Source organism: Myotis daubentonii, chromosome 15 (genome assembly GCF_963259705.1).
Source record: "Myotis daubentonii chromosome 15, mMyoDau2.1, whole genome shotgun sequence".
In the NCBI taxonomy this organism is placed as follows: Eukaryota; Metazoa; Chordata; class Mammalia; order Chiroptera; family Vespertilionidae; genus Myotis; species Myotis daubentonii.
Genome location: NC_081854.1, coordinates 1,593,558 through 1,617,647, shown reverse-complemented (window position 1 = coordinate 1,617,647; position 24,090 = coordinate 1,593,558). Strand labels below are relative to the sequence as shown.

At 42.8% G+C, this 24,090-nt stretch overlaps 2 protein-coding genes across 3 annotated transcripts in view; one reads left to right on the top strand and one right to left on the bottom strand.

Annotated features, from left to right (window-relative positions):
* The window catches only part of LOC132216030 (saoe class I histocompatibility antigen, A alpha chain-like), a 107,730-nt gene that overhangs the window by 69,113 nt on the left and 14,527 nt on the right, over positions 1–24,090 (top strand). The gene's annotated exons all lie outside the window — the stretch shown is intronic.
* LOC132216046 (sulfotransferase 2A1-like) lies at positions 5,675–19,234 on the bottom strand. 2 transcript variants are annotated; one of them, XR_009448694.1, is made up of 7 exons: positions 19,031–19,234; positions 16,641–16,852; positions 14,164–14,290; positions 10,083–10,177; positions 8,161–8,341; positions 6,352–6,996; positions 5,675–6,069 (listed from the first exon to the last, which is right to left on the bottom strand). XR_009448694.1 is itself a non-coding variant. In XM_059665086.1 (6 exons), exons 1-6 carry the CDS (start codon positions 19,158–19,160, stop codon positions 6,884–6,886), a joined length of 858 nt encoding a protein of 285 aa, XP_059521069.1. In that variant the 5' UTR covers positions 19,161–19,234; the 3' UTR covers positions 5,675–6,883. The 2 variants fall into 2 exon arrangements, 1 of the variants encoding a protein (XP_059521069.1); XM_059665086.1 differs by having other exon boundaries at positions 5,675–6,996.

The window sequence follows — 24,090 nt, the reverse complement described above, 5'->3', positions numbered from 1 at the left end:
GCAACATGACAGTGATGAAGAAGCCACGAAAATAATTTTATGGTTGGGTCACAACATGAGGAGCTGTATTTAAAGGGCCGGAAGGTTGAGAACCACTGCTCTAGAGCTTCTGATTCTTCTCACCTGACCTTCATGACTCTTGGAGTAGAGAGCTTATAGCCAGCTATAAAATTTCATTTTTTTTAGTAAGACCTGTTCTCCCTTTTTGATGGAAACTGGCCCCGTCCAGCACCCTGGCTCACCTGCCTCCTTCTTCCCTGTCTGTTTGCATCCTCAGTAAGTAGCCCTCAGGACACTGAGGTTCTGGTGGCATCAAATAATCTCGGGAACAAAAGCCTCGGGTCTGTTGACCACAGAGACACAGAGACAGAGTTTCAGTGAAACTAGAGATGATACTGAGGTTGCCCTTGTATTTCAGCTCCAGGCCCAGAAAAGTGGTAAAACAAGACTAAGTGACACTATGGCTGACATCAGGGACAGAAGCAATGACCAACTACCTCTACCCTAGCCCTAACCAATCAGTAGAGACCACTGTGCTGACCATGATTGCGACTCCCTTAGTCACCATGATTCATGATTTTCCCCCTACAGAACCCATCAGGGAGCCAAGTCTTTAAGCACCAGCTCGCCTGTGACTGGGCGTGAGGCACTTCCTAAAAATAGACCCTTACTTCTTTGCTGCAAACTCCTATTCATCTTATTGGGCTTTGATGTGTGCAGGCAAATGGACCCCTTTAGTTCAGTAACAGTTTTGGCGCCCAACATGGCGCTCACTTTTGCCTGTGGATGTGTGTTCCCCTGGCCCAGAGCTTGACACAGGGCCCCACCTAGGAACTGCCCAAGCTGTGGTGTCAGAGGCGGAGGCTGGATGGCAGTCCACGACTGGCCACCCCTGACCTCCAGCACTATTTTTATTTTTTCAGCATAAGAAATAAGGAATTGAAAAGGTCTAAAAGCTAACAAACAAAATAGAAACAGACTCATAGATACAGAGAACAGACTGACAGCGGTCAGAGAGGAGGGGGTTAGGGGACTGGATGAAAAAAGTGAAGGGACCAAGCAAAAAAACAAAATTCACAGACACAGACAACAGTACGGTGATTACTGGAGGGATAGGAAGGTGGGAGGAGTTAGAAGAGGATAAAGGGGGCATAAATGGTGATGGAAGGAGACTTGACTTTGGGTGGTGAGCACACATACAATATACACATGATGTATTATAGCATTGTAGCCCTGGCTGGGTAGCTCACTTGGTTAGAACATCGTCCTGATATTACAAGGTTGTAGATTTGATCCCTGGTTAAGGCACATACAAGAAGCAACCAGTGAATGCATAAGTAAGTGGAACAGCAAACTGATCTCTCTCTCTCTCTCTCTCTCTCTCTCTCTCTCTCTCTCATCTCTATCTCTATCTCTCTCTCTCCCACCCCCCACCCCCTTCAACTGGGGCTGACCCAGAGCGATGGATAAATGATTACTCTGACACATTTCTGTAAAAGAGAGGGCTAAGGGACTGTTTGGTTAGAAGAACCAAACAGCCCCATTTACCTGCCTCCTCAGGCTTTTATTGTAACAACAGCTTGAACTAAAATGAACTTTTAGACACTATCAGCAGGGTAAGCATCCTTGAAAAGACACATGCGTCTGTAGTGTCCTTTAAGCAAGGATGTCTGAAGACTAAGCATAAAGATTCCAGTAAACACCTAGGGGCTCAGGCTTGTTTGGAAAAGTCAAGGCAGGGGTGGCCACGTTCAGCCAACTCCTGTCCTGTGCACCCTCTCTCTCTCTCTCATCAATTAAACAAAACAGAATAGGGTTGCTCTGAGGAAAAAAGGGGGACATTTCTTTTGTTAACTATTAATATTAGGAGAAATGAAAAGTTTCATTTACAACTTAAAAAAAAACAACTCCCATTTACCATTGCAACAACAACAACAAAATAAGATACCTAGGAATAAACTTAACCAAAGAAGTAAAGACCTATTCTCAGAAAACTATAGGACATTGAAAAAAGAAATAGAGGAAGATTGGAAGAATTACCATCATTAAAATGTCCATACTACCCAAAGCAATCTATAGATTCAATGCAATCCCTATTAAAATACCAATGACATACTTCACAGTATTAGAACAAATACTTAAAAAATGTATATGGAACCAAAAAAAGACTCTGAATAGCTGCAGCAACCTTAAGAAAAAGAGCAAAGTTGGATGGATCACAATACTGGAATCAAACTACTGCAAAGCCACTGTAATCAAAACAGCCTGGTACTGGCACAAGAACAGGCATATAGACCAATGGATCAGAACAGAGACCCCAGAAATTGACCCACACTATTACGGTGGGTTAATATTTAACAATGGGGGCAAAAACATACAATGAGGTAAAGACAGTCTCTTCAACAAATGGTGTTGGGTAAACGACAGACACATGGAAAACAAAGATGAAACTAGACCACCAACTTACACCATACATAAGAATAAACTCAAAATGGATAAAAAATTTAAAAATCCTAGAGGAAAACATAGGCAGCCCAATATCAGACATCTCGTGTCGCAGAATTTTTGCTGATACATCTCCTAGGTCAGTGGTCGGCAAACTGCGGCTCGTGAGCCACATGCGGCTCTTTGGCCCCTTGATTGTGGCTCTTCCACAAAATACCACATGCGGGCGCGCATATACAGTGCCATTGAAACCTCGTGGCCCATGCGCAGAAGTCTGTATTTTGTGGAAGAGCCACACTCAAGGGGCCAAAGAGCCGCTTGTGGCTCACGAGCCGCAGTTTGCCAACCACTGTCCTAGGTCAAGAGAAACAAAGGAAAAAGTAAACAAAAGGGGCGACATCAAAATAAAAAGCTCCTGCACAGCAAAGGAAACCAGCATCCAAGTGAAAAGGGAGCCCAGTGTATGGGAGAACATATTTCCCAATGATACATCTGATAAAGGGTTAATTTCCAAAATATATGAAGCACTCATACAACTCAACAAAAGGAAGGCAACCAACTCAATTCAAAAATGGGCACAAGACCTGAATAGACACTTCTGCAAAGAGGACATTGTATTCCACAAATAAGTGATATTTATCTTTCTCCCATTGGCTTATTTCGCTTAGCACAATGCTCTCCAGGTCCATCCATGCTGTTGCAAATGGTAAAAGTTCCTTCTTTTTGATAGCGGCGTAGTATTCCATTGTGTAGATGTACCACAGTTTTTTAATCCACTCGTCTGTTGATGGGCACGTGGGCTGTTTCCAAATCTTAGCTGTGGTAAATTGTGCTGCTATGAACATAGGGGTTCACATATCCTTTCTGATTGGTATTTCTGGTTTCTTGAGATATAGTTCCTAGAAGTGGGATCACTGGGTCAAGTGGGTGTTCCATTATTAACTTTTTGAGGAAACACCGTACTGTTTTACACAGTGGCTGCACCAGTCTGATGAATATATTTCTAAACAGATGACTGTACCTTGTACAGTGGGGCCTTGACTTACGAGTGTTCCGACTAACAAGTTTTTTTGAGATACGAGCCGTCTCTCGGCCGATTTTTTGCTTTGAGTTGCAAGCTCAAAAAAATTCAGGTTATGAGCCAGCCTCAGGTACCCCACCGCTAGTTGGCGCAGCGAACGTCACAGTGATTTGACATATGAGTAATTTGAGTTATAAGCTCCGTCACAGAACAAATTAAACTCGTAAGTCAAGGCCCCACTGTACTAGCACATGTAACACCCCTACCTTACCTGTGAGAAAAATTCATGGCAGAGGATGAAGTTTTCTCCAAGATTCTCGAGTATCCGATATCATTGTGATTCTCTGACATCCAGAGGTGCCCAATCCTCACACTCTGCTCTCAAATATCCCCAGAAATAGTTCCTATTTTTGGATTGTAACTTAAGTAATGCTTTCTTGAGGGTACCAGGACATTCTCAGAGTCAACTTTTTTTTAATGTATTGATTTTAGAGAGAGAGGGAAGGAGAGAGAAACACTTCTTTGTTGTTCCACTTATCTCTACATTCATTGGTTGATACTTATATGTGCCCTGACCGAGGATCAAACCCGCTCAACCTTTATTGATGTTCTTTGTGAACGGTGACGCTGAGGTGATCTCGGCGTGCAGGATGAGTTTAGAGAAGCAAAGGGCTACCGCTCGCTCAGGCGTGTAGCAATGCCCCCAAAGCTCTCACGGCTTTTATTTGGGGAGTCCAGCAAATGACAATGGAGTACAGCAAGTGACAGTGACTAACAGGCATGCTTATGAGATCATCAGAGCTAAGTTATACATTACACTGTTAATTTCCTATGTGATACAAAGACCCTTCCCACCTGCAGCAGTGCACTCTCCCTTGAACTTTCCATGCCCTCATGGGCTATTTATCACATCAAGGAAATTCTGCCTCTGAACAATAAGTCTCGCTTGCAGGCCCCCGCCTTTTCCTGGCAGAACGTCCTCTTCCAGTTCACTTCGTTCCGCTTGACCAGCTACAACCTTGGCATATCGGGATGATGCCCCAACCAAGTGAGCTACCTGGCCAGGGCCTCTCAGAGTCCGTTGTTGTGTGCCTTTAACTTGGAATCAACAGCAGTATACCTGGACTGTTATGCCACACGAATGTAGGGAGAGCCTAACTTCTTTAGATTTTGAAGGTAGACATTCAAGATCTTGTGTTTTCTAGTGATTCTACCCTAACACAATGTGCGGGTGAATTGTTACTCTTTCCCTCTTCTGAGGAAGTTTCTTCAGCAGAAAGCATTTGTTTGTTTATTTATTGATTGATTTGAGAGAGAGAGAGACATCGTTTCGTTGTTACACTTACCTATGCATTCATTGGTTGATTCTTGTATATCCCCTGACTGGGGATTGAACCCGCAACCTTGGCGTACTGGGACTGTGTTCTAACCAACTGGGCTACCCAACCAGGGAGAAACCTTTATTTATTGTCTCCATTAGCTGGAGGGTGACATGAAGTGTCTAAAGAAAAATTACAATTGGCTCCAAAAAATAGTCCAATACTTAGGTCAGATCATCTGTAATTAAGGTTTCTCAATTGGATTCTGAACCAAAGAGAAATATTTAGTCCTTTCCCTCACCCCGTGATGAAAGAGAATTAAGGGGATTTTACGGGCTTATTGGATGTCGTCATGACTGGACTCCAAATCTCTTGCATTGCACAACCTTTATATGTCCTCTTAAGGGTAGAAAGCCCCAAACTTTGTCACTAAACTGACAAAAAGATTGAGCTCTTAGTTCAAAGGCTGTCTTCTGTCCTCTCCAGCATAGGACAACCCAACTGTACAAAATGTTTCTTTTGTGCATGAAAATCAAGGAAATGCTTCGGGCATGTTTTCTTTTTTAGATTATAGCCAAGATCCTGGCACTGTAGCCAAAGCACATGCTCCCTGTGTGAGAGTAATGGCCACAGCTATGCCCATGGCAGATACTGAAGAATAAGTACTAGGCTTCCCTATACCTTCTCTCTCTCTCTCTCTCTCTCTCTCTCTCTCTCTCTCTCTCTCTCTCTCTCTCCAATTAAAAAAAGCCCAACAGAATAGGGTTGCTCTGAGGAAAAAAGGGGGACATTCCTTTTGTTAACTACTAATATTAGGAAAAATGAAAATTTTCATTTACAACTAAAAAACAAACAAACATTCCCATTTACCATTGCAACAACAGCAACAAAATAAGATACCATATGTTATGCTTCATGCTGTAATTGTTTTATTCAAATCACATCCTAGCCAACAAATTGTCTGGGAGTTGGGTAACTTATTATGAAATGTTAATATTATCTACACCCAACATCACTATTTCCAAATGATAAGTTTTTATTGCTGTTTGGAAAGAGAGGAAGGGATAGAGAGATAGCAACATCAATGCGCAAGAAACATCATGGATCGGCTGCCTCCTGCATGCCCTCTACTGGGGATTGAGCCTGCAACCTGGGCATGTGCCCTGACTGGAATTGAACAGTGATCTCCTGCTTCATAGGTCAATGCTCGACCACTGAGCAACACCAGCTGAGCTGACTTGTAATTTTGATGTGGTCATTGGAGGAGGTGATCGCAGTGTTCACCTACTCCGCCATCTTGAATGGGACTCTCCAAGGATCTCTTTAAGCTGTAACTTTTTAAAAAATGTATTTTTATTGAGCTAAGAGAGGAAGGGAGAGGGAAAGGCATAGAAACCTCAATGATGAGAGAGAATCATTGATTGGCTGCCTCCTGTACACCCCACACCAGGGATTGAGCACGCAACCCGGGCATGTGTCCTGACCGGGAATGGAACCGTGACCTCCTGGTTCATAGGTTGAGGTAATTTTGATGTGGTCATTGGAGGAGGTGAGCACAGCTTTCACCTACTCAGCCATCTTGAACGGAATTCTCTTTAAGCTGTAACTTTACAGACTCTTCTCAGTGGATTCCCTTCTTTGCTTAGCTTCCAAGATCTTGGTGGCTGGAAAGTGACAGGTGTTGAAGGGGGGGGCGGGGGGGGCAGGGCAGGAGCAGTCTGGGCATTTGATCATGGGAGGAGGGTGTGCTTTAAATTTTATTTTTTAATGTGGATAGAATTGCCATTTGTTTTTTAAAAAAATACTGTTTGTTCTTCTGTATATTTGAAATATGACGAAAGATTCACTTTGGGAAGCTGGCATGGCAGCAGAAAAGGAACATGGTTAGTGTCAATTAAGTGTGGAATGGACTGTAGGCCTTGTTGGGTTAAGGTGAGGACCGGGTCAATAATTGGGTTCTAGAAATCACATCTCTTGGGGTTCTACCTGGACCCACCTATTTCCTAAATATCATTCATCATGTAGAGTTTGCTTTGTTGGGTACACAAGAATCTCAGGAAAGTCAGCCTTTGCACCCCGATTCAGACACGTGAGGCCCTTATTCCCACGGGAAGAGGCCTGGGGGGAGCCCGGCCATCTGCTCCTGGTAGACTTTATCGAAGGCTTCACTCTGGGCCACTGTGAAGTGATTTTTCCAGTCGCCAATGATTCCTGTCAAACACAAAACATGAGTCTGGATCAGATTTACAGATAAGGTGCCACAACTTGAACTTCTCTGTCCATCTCTACTGTGAATTGATCTTACACCGTCAATACAAAACACACCCCCAGTGTAACCACGCAGTTAAAAGCTCCCCATCTGGATTCAGATGCCCTTGGCTTCAATGCCTGACTACCAGTTGCATAATAATGTAGTTGAGTTTACTGTTTGCCATCTGTTTCACAAGACTGTTCCCAGCTCTAGCCGTTTGGCTCAGTGGACAGAGTGTCAGCCTGGGGACTGAAGGGCTCTGGGTTCGATTCCGGTCAAGGTCATATGCCTGAGTTGTGGGCTCAGTCCCCAGTAGGGGGCCTGCAGGAGGCAGCCGATCAATGATTCTCTCATCATTGATGTTTCTATCTCTCTCTCCCTCTTCCTTCCTCTCTGAAATCAATTTAAAAAAAAAAAAAAAAAGATTGTTCCCAGTACCTACCTCCTGTGACATTGTGAGGACTGAGTGATGATTAAGGCAACAAAAGCGATCATGCCTAAAATGCAGTAATTTCTTCAATGCCTGGCACTGTGTTAGGATATTACACGTCTGCCTCGTTTAACACGCAAGACATTTTTTAAAATATATTTTTATATTATTAAAATATAATGTACCCACCAATGTAAACAAAAAAAAAGTATTTGTCTCTTCATTTCCCCATTTTATTCAATTCCAGGGATTTCCCCACTTTGCTTTCTTCTACCTCCCTAAGCTATCATCAATGGATTTCATGTAAACCCCTTTCATCTTCTCCATTGATTCTGATGTATAAAATAAATTGTAAAATTGCCATTTTCTGGAGCATTTTCTCAGTCTATTGAGATTTTGCTTCCTGGCAATTGTCATCAATTTGGCTCAAATAAACTCATAAAAACTGTCAGAGAGAGAGATGTAATTCATCGGCAATGCTTCATTTTCTAAGATTTCTTTTTTTTCCCCTAAGATTGCTTTACAACCTTAGAAATACTTCAAATTATTCCTTAAACTCTCAAAGTCCTGCACAACTTATGTGATTTTAATAGAGTCAGATATTTTCATCACCCCATGTCTTAGTGCATCAATAGAAGCTGGGGGGTTCACTGTCCATTACATCCATGTTGTAAGATTAGAGACTCTCTCTTACCTTTTCTCATAAGACACGCTTTGCTGTGATCCATAAGGACATCAGGGAGTAGAGAGAAATTGCTCATTTTATTGTCTTTTATGGCCTGGAAGGTTACATTCTTGAGGATGGAGTCCAGTTCTTCTGGGCTTAGCTTTGTGCCCAAGAATTGGCTGACCTTCTCCACACTGGCTCTGATGTCCTAGAAGGAGAACCACAACAGAGAAAACATGAAATTAGCCCTAGCTGGTTTGGCTCAGTGCATAGAGCGTCAGCCTGCAGACTGAAAGGTCCTGGGTTGGATTCCGGTCAAGGACCCATGCCTGGGTTGTGGGCTCGAGCCCCAGTTGGGGGCGTGCAGGAGGCAGCTGATCAATGATTCTCTCTCATCATGGATGTTTCTATCTCTCTCTCCCTCTCCCTTCCTCTCTGAAATCAATAAAAATATATTCTAAAAAAACACATGAAATTAAAGTACAACAGGGAAAAGGGAAGCAAGGAGAGACTGCAGGTGAGGAGGAGACAGAAAACGAAGGAAATCAGGAAGCGCGTGAGCTCGTCATGTTCACGTAGGAAATGTGCGAGCTGAGCGCGTGCCTAGAAGCGAATGCCCATTAGAGACAATTGACTGTGAGACTCATTACGCCACTTTCTTTTGATGCCAACCGAAGCTTCCCATGAACATCCACTCCTGCACAATCCACCCCGACAGGAATCCTCTTCCTGTGAAGCTGGGAACACGTCCTTGCTTCCCGTACTGGCCCTGACCCAGTCACGCCTCACCTTCGTGGGTCCCCACCTGACACTGCCCTTTGGTTCCCAGATTTTTGCCGTAGAATCGTCGATGACCCCCAGCAAGTACCTATGTTGTGAAGCTTGTCCTCGGTGCATGCATTAAGTACGTCAAAAGACATAAATTAAAAAAATTGAAGAACATGGGCCAACTCATGAGGTCAATGACAAAAAGGCAATGACCCCCCCCGCCCCCCTTGGTCGCATTCCTGGGATCAGCTCTGATTGAAAGCGTAGAATGGAAACATTAAAGAATGAAGGGGCCCTAGCTGGTTTGGCTCAATGGATAGAGCATCAGCCTGCGGACTGAAGGGTCCCAGGTGCGATTCAGGCCAAGGGCACATGCCTGGGTTGCGGGCTCCATCCCCAGTAGGGGGCATGCAGGAGGCAGCCAATCAATGATTCTCTCTCATCATTGATGTTTCTATATCTCACTCCCTCTCCCTTCCTCTCCAACATCAATAAAATATTTTTTTTAAAAAAAAAAGACATGAAGGGATTGCCCAGCCAGCGTGGCTCAGTGGTTGAGTGTCGACTTATGAACCAGGAGGTCACAGTACGATTCCCGCTCAGGGCACATAACCGGGTTGCAGGCTCCATCCCCGGTGGGGTGTGTGTAGGAGGCAGCCAATCAGTGATTCTCTATCATCATTGATGTTTCTATTTGTCTGTCTCCCTTCCTCTCTGAAATCAATTAAAATATGTATTTTTTTTTTAAAAAAAAAGAATGGGGCCGAAGCCGGTTTGGCTCAGTGGATAGAGCATCGGCCTGCGGACTGAGGGGTCCCGGGTTCGATTCCGGTCAAGGGCATGTACCTTGGTTGCGGGCACGTCCCCAGTGGGGAGTGTGCAGGAGGCAGCTGATCGATGATTCTCTCTCATCGATGTTTCTAACTCTCTATCTCTCTCCTTTCCTCTCTGTAAAAACTCAATAAAATATATTTGAAAAAAAAAAAAAAGAATGGGGGGATTTCTGGGTCATATGGTAACTCTATTCTTAATCATAGCAATGTACACCGGAAGCCTATGTAATCTTATTCATCAATGTCACCCCCAATAAATTTAATTTAAAAAATAAATACGTAAAATTAAAGAATTGTAGACAGCTATGAACGGAGTTGGAAAGAGTGACACTTTGGTAGAAGAATTACCTGATGCAGCCCCTCATATAATATCAATAGGAAGTTCTCTCTTCCTCTCATCTGAAGCCAGCCGCGAACATGGTCAAACCATGAGCCAAATGGCACTGCAAGAGAAGCCAGGAGAGAAGGGGAGTAGCTCATGCTTCCGAGCCCCATTGGCTAGGCCCATGGTCGGCAAACTCATTAGTCAACAGAGCCAAATATCAACAGGACAACGATTGAAATTTCTTTTGAGAGCCAAATTTTTTAAACTTAAACTATATAGGTAGGGACATTGTGATTAACTTCATGAGGGTACTCCTAAACTGGCCTTTGCTAAAAACGTCCTCAATCTGATGGAGGTACGTTCGCTGAGGTCGACCCCTTCCAACTCTCCCATCCACAGTCGTCTTGTATACTTGTTTCGTCTATCTCCTTTTCGTTCATCCTCTCTCTATGTCCAAACCATCTCAACATCCCTTTCTCAATCCTCGACACTACACCATCTTTCACTCCACAATGGTCCCTAAAATTAACTTAATAAACTTTACTTAAAGTTTGAAGTCTTAGTTAAACTCTAGGCACGTTGAATAAAACTTGATATCATACTTAATAACGATATTATTTATTGATAAAATTAAATTCCTTACAATTTACCTTACAATATCCATAAAATTAAATCGTGACAATGACTGACAAACACTAATGTGAACAATGGCCTTGCATCTCCTTGGAAAGTTTGGGTAAGTCAGGTTTGTATGTTGTTGTTTTTAATTTTAGGCACAATTCCAGGTTCTCATCAATAAGACAACGTCTCAATTTACTCTTGATAAGGTTCGTGCTTAAAAATGATTGTTCGCATAAATATGTAGACCCGAATAAGGAAAGAACAGCAAACGCTGTTCTTAAATTGATGACAAAAATACCTGTAGGACTTGCAGCTGGTTGGAAAAATACAGGTAACTTTATGCTTCGAGTAGGTACTTTTGTCACCCACGCACGATTTGCGGACACAACTAGCACTAACCACTGCACAATGAGACTGCTGCCTGACGGGCTCACTCAACTGGTGCATGAATCACGCACGCCTCCCCCCCGCCCCCCCCCCCCGCACTGCATCTCCCGTCGCCTGACCAATGGACTCCCCCCACTTCTTCTAACGCCACTTCTTTAAAATAGACTCGCCCAGGCCGAAAACCAACTTCTGCGCACGGGCCACGAAGTTTCAATCGCACTGTACGTGCACGCCCACACGTGGTATTTTGTGGAAGAGCCACACTCAAGGGGCCAAAGAGCCACATGTGGCTCGCGAGCTGCGGTTTGCCAACCACTGGGCTAGGCAACGCTGCTCATGTCAGCCACGCCTTCGGAAGCTGATCAGCAAGTAGGCGACTCTGCACCCTTTCCCGATGCCATTAAGTATTTGATGAGCAAGGGACTCAAGTGCTGGAAATTCGTTTCCTCTCATTTGCACGAGAAATAGAATTCTGCATTTACTGTCTCGATAAGCAACCAGTTGGGTGCTCTATAGGATACCCTATGTAAGATGAGCTCCAGATCTCCCTGTGAGAAAAAGAGATTTTGAATTTTAAAGAGAATTTAGTTGGGAAATGAAAGAGCTGAACTAAAATTCCACCTAGTTTGGAGTCAATATCTTTGGTGTTTTGTGGTGTGTGTGTGTGTGTGTGTGTGTGTGTGTGTGTGTGTGTGTGTGTGTCTGTGTATGTTTCCTAATGTGATTTAAATGATGTAATTACCTGTAGACAGCACATGTTTTTGCCTCTCCTTCACCCACCCCCATACCTTTGGGACAGCACGTCTTACAGGAATTTTGTTTCTGCCACACGCTCTCTCTATTGAGATGAATGTAGTGGAGGATCAGATCTCAAGTGCGCCTGTCACTTTGATATTGTTGATTTGTTCCAAATAAGCTAGTTGACAAACAAGGGCCATTTCGATAGCTTTATATGCTTATCTTCTCTCTCTCTCTCTCTCTCTCTCTCTCTCTCTCTCTCTCTCTCTCTCTGTGTGTGTCTTTCCACTGAAGAAGGAGAAGTTACACATGAAAGTGTAAATGCTAAAATGTCAGAATTCTCAGTTACCCTAGATAGGTTTGAACCCTTTCCCATCCCATCGGAAACACTTGAGCACGCCTCTTACACAGCCTCATCACCAGACTGTCATTCAGACGTTTTGAATGAGAGCTCTGATTCGCCAAATAATGGTCCCCACAAAAAGTGTGTATGTCCTAATCCCAAAATCACATTGAAGATGTGATTTAGGATCTATAGATTATCAAGACGGAAAGAATGCAATCACAGGAGTCCTTAGAGCCCTGGCCGGTTTGGCTCAGTGTCTACAGCATCGGCCTGCAGACCAAAAGGTCTCGGGTTCGATTCCAGTCAAGGGCACATACCTTGGTTGCGGGCTCCTCCCTGGTCTTGGCCCTGGTTGGGGCTCATGCAGGAGGCAATCAATCAATGTGTTTTTCTCTCATCGATGTTTCTCTCTGTCTTTCCCTCTCTCTTCCACTCTCCTTAAAAAAAATCAATGGAGCCGAAACCGGTTTGGCTCAGTGGATAGAGCGTCGGCCTGCGGACTGAAAGGTCCCAGGTTCAATTCCGGTCAGGGGCATGTACCTGGGTTGCAGGCATATCCCCAGTGGGAGGTGTGCAGGAGGCAGCTGATCGATGTTTCTCTCTCATCGATGTTTCTAACTCTCTATCTCTCTCCCTTCCTCTCTGTAAAAAATCAATAAAAATATAAAAAAAAATCAATGGAAAAAATATCCTCAGGTGAGGATTAACAGAAAATAAAAATTTCAATTTAAAAAAATTTTAAAAGGGTCCTTGTAAGAGAGATTCAGGGTGTCAGAATCAGACAAGGGGATGTGATGACAGCACAGTTGGAAGGATGTGGCCATGTGCCAAGGAATATGGGCGTCCTCTAAAAGCAGAAAAGGCAGGAAGTGAATTCTCCCCTAGAGCTTCAAGAATGGAATGTACTAATGCCCTTGAATTACTTTTAGCTCATAAGGGTAGTTTGGATCTCTGAACTCCAGAGCATGAGACAATTTTTGGTTGTTGTGTAAAGCCAATAAATTGGTGATAATTTCTTACAGCGGTGATAGGAAACTAATACACTTCCTGTGTGAGCCACGTCCCACATGGTTTAGGGTTCGGGATCTGGAGAAGGGCTGCATGCAAATGATGAGACAAGGAATAGTAATTTGGAAATTGGGGGGGGGGCCACGTGGAAAGTCCAAGCACAAGAGGAAGGACTTCACTGGTGTCCAGGCCTTGCCAACCTTTATTCAAGTTTAGATACACATCTAGCCCTAGGCAGGCAATTCCATTCACAGACTATCTTAAAGGTCAGTAAATATTAGTAAAGATTTACTCTGAGATTATTTGGTCAGGAAACTGCGTGAGCCACCATTGTCTGGACTAAACAATCGGTGCATAGCTCTGACCCTTGCCAGGGCTCAAGGTTCACCAGCGTTCCGGGCTCCTTGTTTACATTTCTCTGATAGTGAAGACAATGGGTGGCTTCCAACAACTTCCCAAGATGTTAGGTGAGACACGATATCTCAGTAGAGTTTAAATTCATACATCTCTTATTTTGAGTATAGTGAATTACTTTTTTATATGTTTATACTACTTTTAAGAAACATTGTGGGCCCTGACCGGTTTGGCTCAGTGGATAGAGCATCAGCCTGCGGACTGAAGGGTCCCAGGTTCGATTCCGGTCAAGAGCATGTACCTTGGTTGCAGGCACATCCCCAGTAGGAGGTGTGCAGGAGGCAGCTGATGGATGTTTCTCTCTCATTGATGTTTCTAACTCTCTATCCCTCTCCCTTCCTCTCTGTAAAAAAATCAATAAAATATATTAAAAATAAATAAATAAAATAAAGTAAATATATTTATATAAAAAATGTTATGGGAGCAAAGCATGTTGACAGAGGTTCTGTGTAAATGGGACTTGCTCAGATTCCACAACATCGAGGTTGGATTGCAATGTCGTTGCATAAACCATAAGAAATTAAGACCTGGATGTGAGGGGCAGGAACTCCACCCTTCCACCTAGAATCCTTATTTTGAGTCACACTCACCATTTCCTTGAAGGAACCATTCAAAATATTCTTCAAGTGAGCCTGGATTTTTGGTGACCTTGATCGCTTTCCAGAAATAGTAACCAGAAATAAGAATATCTCTGGGATTTCTCATGATGTAGATACACTCAAATGAAAAAAAAAAAAAAAAGGAAATAAAAATAGGTATACTCATTCTCACTGCCCTGAAATTTTTGCAAGTCAAGAAAAATTCAATTCTCATTAAAGTGTTGAGCTTCACTGTAATCTTCTTTCATTCACTCACTTAACAAAATATTGAGAACCCACCATATGACAGACACTTACTCAGGCTTTTCAGAGGGAACAGTGAGAAACGTGTGGATCATTTTGGCTCTCAAGGACGTTATGACGCAATGAATGGAGAAGTTTTCTAAAGGTTTCTCGGGGCGGGGGTGGGGGGGATAATGCTATTCCATTTTGGCACCACTGACTAAGAGGCCCTGAGTGTGAATTAAACATCCTTAGTTTTGTTGGGACTTTGACAGTGACACCCTACTCTGTGTTCTTCCAGGAAGTTCATGTTCTGGGCTCCTGTTGATTTTCCTAGAAATTCCTACCATACCAGCATTCCCCAGATAGGGATTAGGGCAGATGTGAATGGTCTTTATAAATTTCAAAATGGTAGCCAAAACCGGTTTGGCTTTGTGGATAGAGCGTCGGCGTGCGGACTGAAGGGTCCCAGGTTCGATTCCGGTCAAGGGCGTGTACCTGGGTTGCGGGCCCATCCCCAGTAGGAGATGTGCAGGAGGCAGCCGATCGATGTTTCTCTCTCATCGATGTTTCTAGCTCTCTATCTCTCTCCCTTCCTCTCTGTAAAAAATCAACAAAATATATTTAAATTTCAAAATGGTAGCATGAGTAGACTCATCATGCTGCTTTGAGTGGTGCAAACTCAAGAGATAAAAACAAACTTGCACGTTTCTCCAATGTTTCCTCAAAGAGTGAAGGACAAACTGGAGAGCATTATGCTAAGTGAAATAAGCCAGTCAGAGAAAGATAAATACCACATGATCTCACTCATTTGTGGATTATAGAGAACAACATAGACTGATGAACAGGGACAGATCCAAAGACTGAGAAACAGCGATCAGGCTATCAATCCCCAGAAGGAAAGTAGGGGAGGGCGGGGGTAAGGGGAAGAGATCAACCGAAGGACTTGTATACATGTATATAAGCCAAACCAATGGACATGGACAACAGGGGGATGGGAGCATGAGTGTGGGGGGGGGGGGTTGGGGGTTAATGAGGACACATTTGTAATACCTTAACTAATAATAAAAAATAAAATAAAATAAAAAAGAGTGAAGGACAGGTACAGGGGAAGAAGCAAGTAGGGCGGTCTCAGCTTCTAAGCTCTGCTCAGTGTTTGCCTTTCATGTATACAAAAGAGAGTCAGATAGACTTGGAGAAGACTTCCCTATAACAAGTCATTGTTTGTTTTTTGTGGGATTTTTTTTTGTCATTGTTCATAAGTCGTTAAGGAAAGTTATATGCGAGAGATCATGATGGAGATCTATGCATGAAAGTCTCAGGACTAGTAGGATTTGTGTCCTCAGTGAAGAGGAGGGAGAGAGGCAGCCGAGTTCAGTCGGTGCATTAGAGAGGGTCATTGCAGTGAACCACTCAGCACTAAAAGGCAGAGTTTCTGTTGAGAATTCAATTGATAGTCTTATGGGAGCTCCCTTGTACGTAACTAATTGCTTTCCTCTTGCTGCTTTTAAGATTCTCTCTTTGCCTTTAGCCTTTGGCATTTTAATGTTGATGTGTTTGGGTGTGGGCCTCTTTGGGTTCATTTTGTTTGGAGCTGTTTGCACTTCCTGGATTTGTATGTCTATTTCCTTCACCAGGTGGGAAAGTTTTCAGTTATTATCTCTTCCAATATTTTCATAATAAATCTAGTAATACCACACCCCATAAGATTGCTTGAAGGTGTTTCATACAATGTGAATAATATTTTTGGTGTCGTATGTTTTAAACTGTAATCTCAGATGAGGCAAAATGCACATGTATAGCCCAGGATCACTCACTGTTAAAGTCTTCCTTTCGAGCTCCTAAAATGACACATTGGAGGGCTGTAGATCTACTGAATGGGAACGACTTGCCCAACATTGATCGTGTCATGATTGGAAAAGCTCTCATGGAGTTTCAAAAGTGAGTGCCAAACTCACATCTCCTCTGAAACTTAGGTGCTGGTTTAGGATTGAGATGCCTCCCCCATGGCCACGTCCATGTTGAGGACCGGGGTGTTGGCGATGCAGCCGGGATTTTTTTTAACTAAAGGCTGAGTGTCCTCTGGAGCAATACCAGGGAGACTGTCTGGAACAGGACACTGCGCCTTGGAGCAAGCCTTTAGCATATCTTCCTTTACTGAATCACATGTTAGCCGTGTCCTGAGAATGTGGGCATCCTGGACACCCTGAGAAGTGATCCAAACGGACATTGTCTTATGGGCTCACCTTGGCCTTGGACTTGAAGATTGACTTGGGGAAGAATTGAATGGGGAGGTGGGAGGTGTAGAAACGTGGGTCTTCCTGCTGCTGCTTTATATCTTCAAGCCCGGAAGCGTTTTCTAGCCATGGTGAACGTTTCCAGCTGCCCACTGATTGCACCCAGCTGGGATCTCCCCTGGTGTGGATCAGATGGATGATCTCCAATATCCAGTTGGTTCCTGTAGAGCAAAAGAACACAGTGTCACCTATTTCAATCTGACTTTTGACTCCATCACTACATTGTGTTTGTTTATTTATTTGCTTGCTTATTTATTTATTAAATATGCACCTATCACTTTGCCATTTCAAAACCTTTCTTGGAATTACGTTGTCTTTGGACAATTTCCTAATGCCTCACCATGACTTCAAGATTCCTCATTGATCCCAGCTGGCCTGGCTCGGTGGTTGAGACAGATAACATCCAAAAACAGAAGTAGCCAGCACAGGGAATAGAGTCAGTAATATCGTAATCAGTATGGGTGGGACCAGGTGGGGACTGGGGATATGGGGCGGAGGGATGTCAATTTGTAAGAACATAAACGTCCAATCACTATGCTGTGCACCTGAAACTAACATACGGTATGTCCACTATCATCAAGAAATGAATTCCCGCCCTATCCGGTTTGACTCCGTGGATAGAGCGTCATCCTGGGGACTAAAGGGTCCCAGGTTCGATTCCAGCGAAGAGCACATGCCCGGGTTGCAGGCTCAATCCCCAGTAGGGGGTGTGCAAGGGGCAGCTGATCAATGATTCTCTCATCATTGATGTCTCTCTCTCTTTCTTTCTGAAATCAATAAAAATATTTTTTCAAAAAAGAGCCCAGCTGGTGTTGAGCAGTGGTTGAGCGTTGGCCTATGAACCAAGGAGGCCACGGTCAGGACACATGCCTGGGTTGCAGGCTCGATCCCCGGTGTGGGGCATGCAGAAGGCAGCCGATTTATGATTCTCTCTCACCATTGATGTTTCTATCTCTCTCTTCTCTCCCTTCCTCTCTGAAATCAATAAAAAATATATATTTTTAAAAATCAATGGAAAAAATATCCTCCAATGAGGATTAACAACAATAATAAAATTCCACGTTGATTTTTCCATTTAAACACATCCAGTCTCATCTCCTGATCCTACACTCTCCCTATTCTCCACAAAGTTGTTGTTTTTTTTCAGGTTCCTGACTATCCCTCTATATATTTCAAATCTAGACCATTCCACATGTAGCCCACCCTGTTCTGTTCCCTCTCCAACTCTGACAAAGACTCTATCTTTGATAAAACGTTAGCCAGACTCTTCTGAGTCCTGTACATGACTAGGTCTTGACCGGGGTGGTCTGTGACCATCCTTGCTGAGCCAAGTTTAGCAAGAATTTTTATAAATCAATAATGGGAATCCTTTCACCCTGGATAGCTTACCAAGGTCCCCATCCCCCATCCTTGATGTCCAATGCCTTGGCTTGTCTTCGCATGAATCTTGTTAGGCCGTTTTTGCAAGAATTTTCTAACCCTTCGTGTCTAATTCAATCCTCTTAGTAATTTTGCGTCCACTGACCTCACTCTGCTCATTACCTACAAATCCCCAGCTGGCTGTTATTTTCAGAGTTGATTTTAGTGTCTCTCTCTCTCTCTCTCTTTCTCTCTCTCTCTCTCTCTCTCTCTCTCTCTCTCATTGCACTAATCTTGAATGAAGTCTTTCTGCCCATTTTATCAAATGTCAGAATATATGTATTTGCTCCTCACAATATTACATTTGCTGTGGACATCGCAGGATAGATGTTCCTTCTGCCAAGATTCTCAGGTATCCAGCCCCCCGTTTTTATTATTTTTTTGTTTTGTTAATCCTCACCCAAAGATAGTTTTCCATTGATTTTTAGAGAGAGTGGAAAGGGAAGGAGGGATGGAGAGAGAGAGAGAGAGAGAGAGACAGACAGACAGACAGACAGACAGACATTGATATGAGAGAGACACATTAATTGGTTACTTCACACACACACCCTGACTGAGGCCGGGGATCATACTTGCAACCCAAGTACATACCCTTGATTGGGAATCAAACCCAAGATGCTTCAGTGCACGGACCAGCGTTCTAACCATGTAACCACACCAGCCAGGGCACCTGTTCCTTTTAAACACCCATCGCAATCACCTGAATCTCTGCCTTAGCCTCTTCACCCATAAGGCTCTCTATACCTCTACAATGCCCTGGTGGTCACATCCCTTTATATCATAATTGCCTGTGTGAACCCCCTCTTTCTGGGGTGTAACCACACCAGTCACCAAAGCATAGTCAAAGGTGAGGCATAGAGAAGGCACACCTTGGGTAACCCCATTCCCCACCTCCCCAATGTCTCATCCCACTTTCTTACCTGACTTTGGGTAAGAAATTGTGATGATATCTTCATCCCTTGCCACAAATTCATCCTGCAAAGATCTGAGGTCTTCAATGGTAGTTGTGGGGAAAGGAATCCCTTCAATCCACATGTAATCTCCAGCCATTCCCAAAGCCAGCCTTCCAAGCTTGGTCTGGTTGTTCCAGCCACAGCAATAGAAGACAGACACTCTGCTTCCTGGTTATGATTCAGATCTTATCTATACTAATAAAAGGGCAATATGCTAATTAGACCAGGCATCTTTCCAGACAAAGCCACGGTGGCAGGGGCCATGGCAGGTAGTTAGGGGCAATCAGGCCAGCAGGGGAGAGCAGTTAGGGGGTGATCAGGTTGGCAGCGGAGGGCATTTAGGGGCAGTTAATATTTTCTATAATATATTTTTTTAAATATATTTTATTGATTTTTTACAGAGAGGAAGGGAGCGAGATAGAGAGTTAGAAACATCGATGAGAGAGAAACATCGATCAGCTGCCTCCTGCACATCTCCTACTGGGGATGTGCCCGCAACCAAGGTACATGCCCTTGACCGGAATCGAACCCGGGACCCTTCAGTCTGCAGGCCGACGCTCTATCCACTGAGCCAAACCGGTTTCGGCTATAATATTTTAACTATTTTATTTTAACTTTTTTAAATGAACATGTTTTTTATAAATTAAAAAAATAACAATTTTAATGACCAACAAAAGTAATCTTTGAAATGTTTACTTTAATATGTAAACATTACGTTTAATTTTATGTTATGTGAATTTCATTTCAATAAAAAAAATTTCCAAAAATTTAAAAATCAACATGAAAAAAATTTAAAATTGCCAAACTGTCTTAGAAATTATCTCAGAATAAATATTGGGAAAGTTATAACTTTGAAAGTTGAATGTCATTGAGCAGGTTGAATTTGAGGCAGTGTGGTTTTTGAAAGGGCGAGGGCTACGCCCTCCATCTTACCCCGGATCCTCCATTTTGGGGCAGCAGCCTTAGCCATGTGCTGGGCAAGGAGCTTCTTCCCGGAAGCCCAAGCCTCTGCTAGCCACACCTAGGATTTCTTTAACCGATGACAATCAAGGGAAGTGCGCGCCATAGACACGACCACATCCTGCGTAACAAGACCCCGACTTGCACCTGGCCAATCGGCAGGGCCCACAGTCCTCTCTCCTCCCCTTACTCCAACCCCCCTATAAAACCCCTCTTCCCACAGAGCTAGCTCTCTCTCTCTGCCCCAGCTGCTGTGTCGGTGAGTGTGGGGGGAGCTCGAGCTAGCCCGAATAAAGACTCTATCTGCTTTTGCATTGGACTCGGCTGGCTCCCTGGTGGTCTTTTGGGGATCCTGAAATCTGGGCTTAACAGTTTTATTTTATTTTATTTTTTAAATATATTTTTATTGATTTCAGAGAGGAAGAGACGGGGGAGAGAGATAGAAACATAAATGATGAGAGAGAATCATTGATCGGCTGCCTCCTGCACGCCCCACATTGAAAATGGAGCCCGCAACCCAGGCATGTGCCCTCAGCAGCACTTGTTTAGTAATTTACAGATGATAGCCACTCTGACAGGTCCCAACAGGTGATATATCCTCGTGGTTTTAACTGGCATCTCTCTGATAATTAAGGGCCTTGAGTATCTTTTCATATATCTATTGGCCATCTGTATGTCCTCTGGAGAAGAGCCTATTCAGGCCCATTGCCCATTTTTTAATTGGATTTTTTGTCTTCCGTCAGTTGAGTTGTATAAGTTTTTTTATGTATTTTGTAAATTAACCCCTTATCACCCTAACCAGTTTGGCTCAGTGGATAGAGCATCGGCCTGTAGGCTGAAGGGTCCCAGGTTCCATTCCGGTTAAAGGTATGTGCCTTGGTTGTGGGCACATCCCCAGTAGGGGGTGTGCAGGAGGCAGCTGATCAATGTTTCTCTCTCATCGATGTTTCTAACTCTCTATCCCTCTCCCTTCCTCTCTGTAAAAAAATCAATAAAATATATATATTTTTTAAATTAACCCCTTATCAGCTCTATCATTAGCAAATATGTCCTCCCACTCAGTGGGTGATCTTTCATTTTGTTGATGGTGTCCTTTGCTGTGAAAAAACTTCTTAGTTTGATGTAGTCCTATTTGTTTAATTTTTTGTTGTTGTTGTTTCCCTTGTCCAAGGAGATATATCAGAAAGAAATATTGCTAAGAGAAACGTCAGAGATTTTGCTGCTTATGTTTTCTTCTAGGAGTTTTATTGTTTCACATCTCACATTTAAGGCTTTCGTCCATGTTGAGTCTATTCTTGTATGTGGTGCAAGAAGGTGGTCTGGGCCGAAACCGGTTTGGCTCAGTGGATAGAGCGTCGGCCTGCGGACTGAAAGGTTCCAGGTTCGATTCCGGTCAAGGGCATGTACCTGGGTTGCGGGCATATCCCCAGTGGGAGATGTGCAGGAGGCAGCTGATCGATGTTTCCCTCTCATCGATGCTTCTAACTTTCTATCTCTCTCCCTTACTCTCTGTAAAAAATCAATAAAATATATTTTTTAAAAAAAGAAGGTGGTCTGGTTTAATTTTTCTACATGTTTCTGTCCAATTTTACCAATACCACATATTGGACAGATGGTCTTGCCTTCTTTGTCAGATATTAATTGACCATATAGAGGTGGATTCATTTGTAAGCTCTCAGTTCGGTTCCATTGTTCTCTGTCTATTTTTATACTAGTACCATCTTGTTTTTATTACTATGACCCTGTAGCATAGTTTGATATCAGGTAGCGTGATACAGCCAACTTGGTTCTTTTTCTAAATTGCTGTTGCTATTTGGGGTCTTTTGTGGTTCCAAATAAAATTTGGAGTGTTTGTGCCAGTTCTGTGAAATACACCATTAGTATTTTGATAGGAATTGCATTGAATCTATAGATTGCTCTGGTGGTACTTAATACTTCCTATTCATGACCATGACGGTATATGCTTTCATTAATTTGTTATCTTTTTCAATTTTTTTCTTTGGTATCTTATACATTTCTGAGGACAGGTCTTTTATTTGCTTGGTTAAATTTATTTCTAGTTATTTTTTAATGAAATTGTAAATGGGACTATTTTCTGGGACAGGTTCTGGGACAGGTGATATATCCTTGTGGTTTTAATTTGCATCTCTCTGATAATCAGTGGCATTGAGTATTTTTTCATACGTCTATTGGCCATCTGTATGTCCTCTTTGGAGAAGTGCCTGTTCAGGCCCATTGCCCATTTTTTAATTGGATGTTCTGTCTTCCTTTAGTTGAGTTGTATGAGCCCTTCATTATAGTTCATTATTGGTGCACAAAGTGTGATCAATTTCTAAATTTTTTTTTTATATTTTTTATTGATTTTTTACAGAGAGGAAGGGAGAGGGATAGAGAGTCAGAAACATCGATGAGAGAGAAGCATCGATCAGCTGCTTCCTGCACACCCCCCACTGGGGATGTGCCCGCAGCCAAGGTACATGCCCTTGACCGGAATCGAACCTGCGACCCTTGAGTCCACAGGCCGATGCTCTATGCACTGAGCCAAACCGGCCAGGGCAATTTCTAAATTTTTAAACTTATTTTGCTACTGTATTGAATTTATTTATTAGTTTTAGTAGTTTTTATTAAACTCTTTAGGATTCTCTATATACATTACCTTGTCATTGGCAAATAATGACATTTTTACTTGTTCCTTTTTTTTTATTTGAATGCCTTTTATTTCCTCTTTTTGTCTTATTACTATAGCTAGGATTTCCAGGACTATGTTGAAATAGAGTCGTGAAAGTGGACTTCCCCATGTCATTCTTGATATTAAGAAAAATGCCTTGCCCTAACCAGTTTGGCTCACTGGATAGAGCATTGGCCTGCAGACTGAAAGGTCCCAGGTTCAATTCTGGTCAAGGGCATGAACCTTGGTTGTGGGCACATCCCCAGTAGCGGGTGTGCAGGAAGTAGCTGATCAATGTTTCTCTCTCATCGATGTTTCTAACTCTCTACATCTCTCTCCCTTCCTCTCTGTAAAAGATCAATAAAATATATATTTTTTAAAATGCCTTGTTTTTTTTCCAGCTGAGTATGATGTGAGCTGTGAGTTTGGCATACCTGGCCCCTTAATATGTTGAGGTATGTTTCATCTATTCCTACTTTGCTGAGAGTTTTTATCTTGAATGTATGCTTGATTTTGTAATGCTTTTCTTGCACCTATTGATATGATCGTATGACCTTTGTTCTTCATTTTGTTTATGTGGTGTGTCATGTTAATTGATTAGTGTGTATTGTGCCAAACTTGCATCCCAGAAATAGATTCAACTTAACCATGGTGTATGATCTTTTGAACGTATTGCTGAGTTCAGTTTGATGATATTTTGTTGAGAGTTGTGGCATCTATGTTATTCAGAGATATTGGCCTATAATTTTCTTTTCTTGGTAGTGTCTTCATTTGGTTTTGGAAGTAGAATAATGCTGGCCTCATAAAATGTGCGTGGGAGTCTTCCCTCCTCTTGAATGTTTTGGAATAGTTTGAGAAGGATAGGTGTTTTTCCTGGAATGTTTGTGAAAACCCAGCTTTGAAGCCATTCAGGTCAGGACTTTTGTTTGTTGAGAGATTGGTTTTTTTTAATAATATTTACTGCTTTGATTTCGTTAGTTGTAATCAATCTGTTCAGATTTTCTATTTCTTCTTTTTTAAAAAATATATTTTATTGATTTTTTTACAGAGAGGAAGGGAGAGGGATAGACAGTTAGAAACATCAATGAGAGAGAAACATCGATCAGCTGCCTCCTGCACATCTCCTACTGGGGATGTGCCCGCAACCCAGGTACATGCCCTTGACCGGAATCGAACCTGGGACCTTTCAGTCCGCAGGCTGACGCTCTATCCACTGAGCCAAACCGGTTTCGGCATCTATTTCTTCTTGATACAGTTTTAGCAATGGATATATTTCTAAGAATGTATCCGTTTCTTTCAGATTGTCCAATTTGTTGGCATATGGTTGTTCGTAATATTTTTTTAATAATCTTTTTTGTTTCTGTGGTGTCTGTTATTACTTCTCCTTTTTCATGTCTGA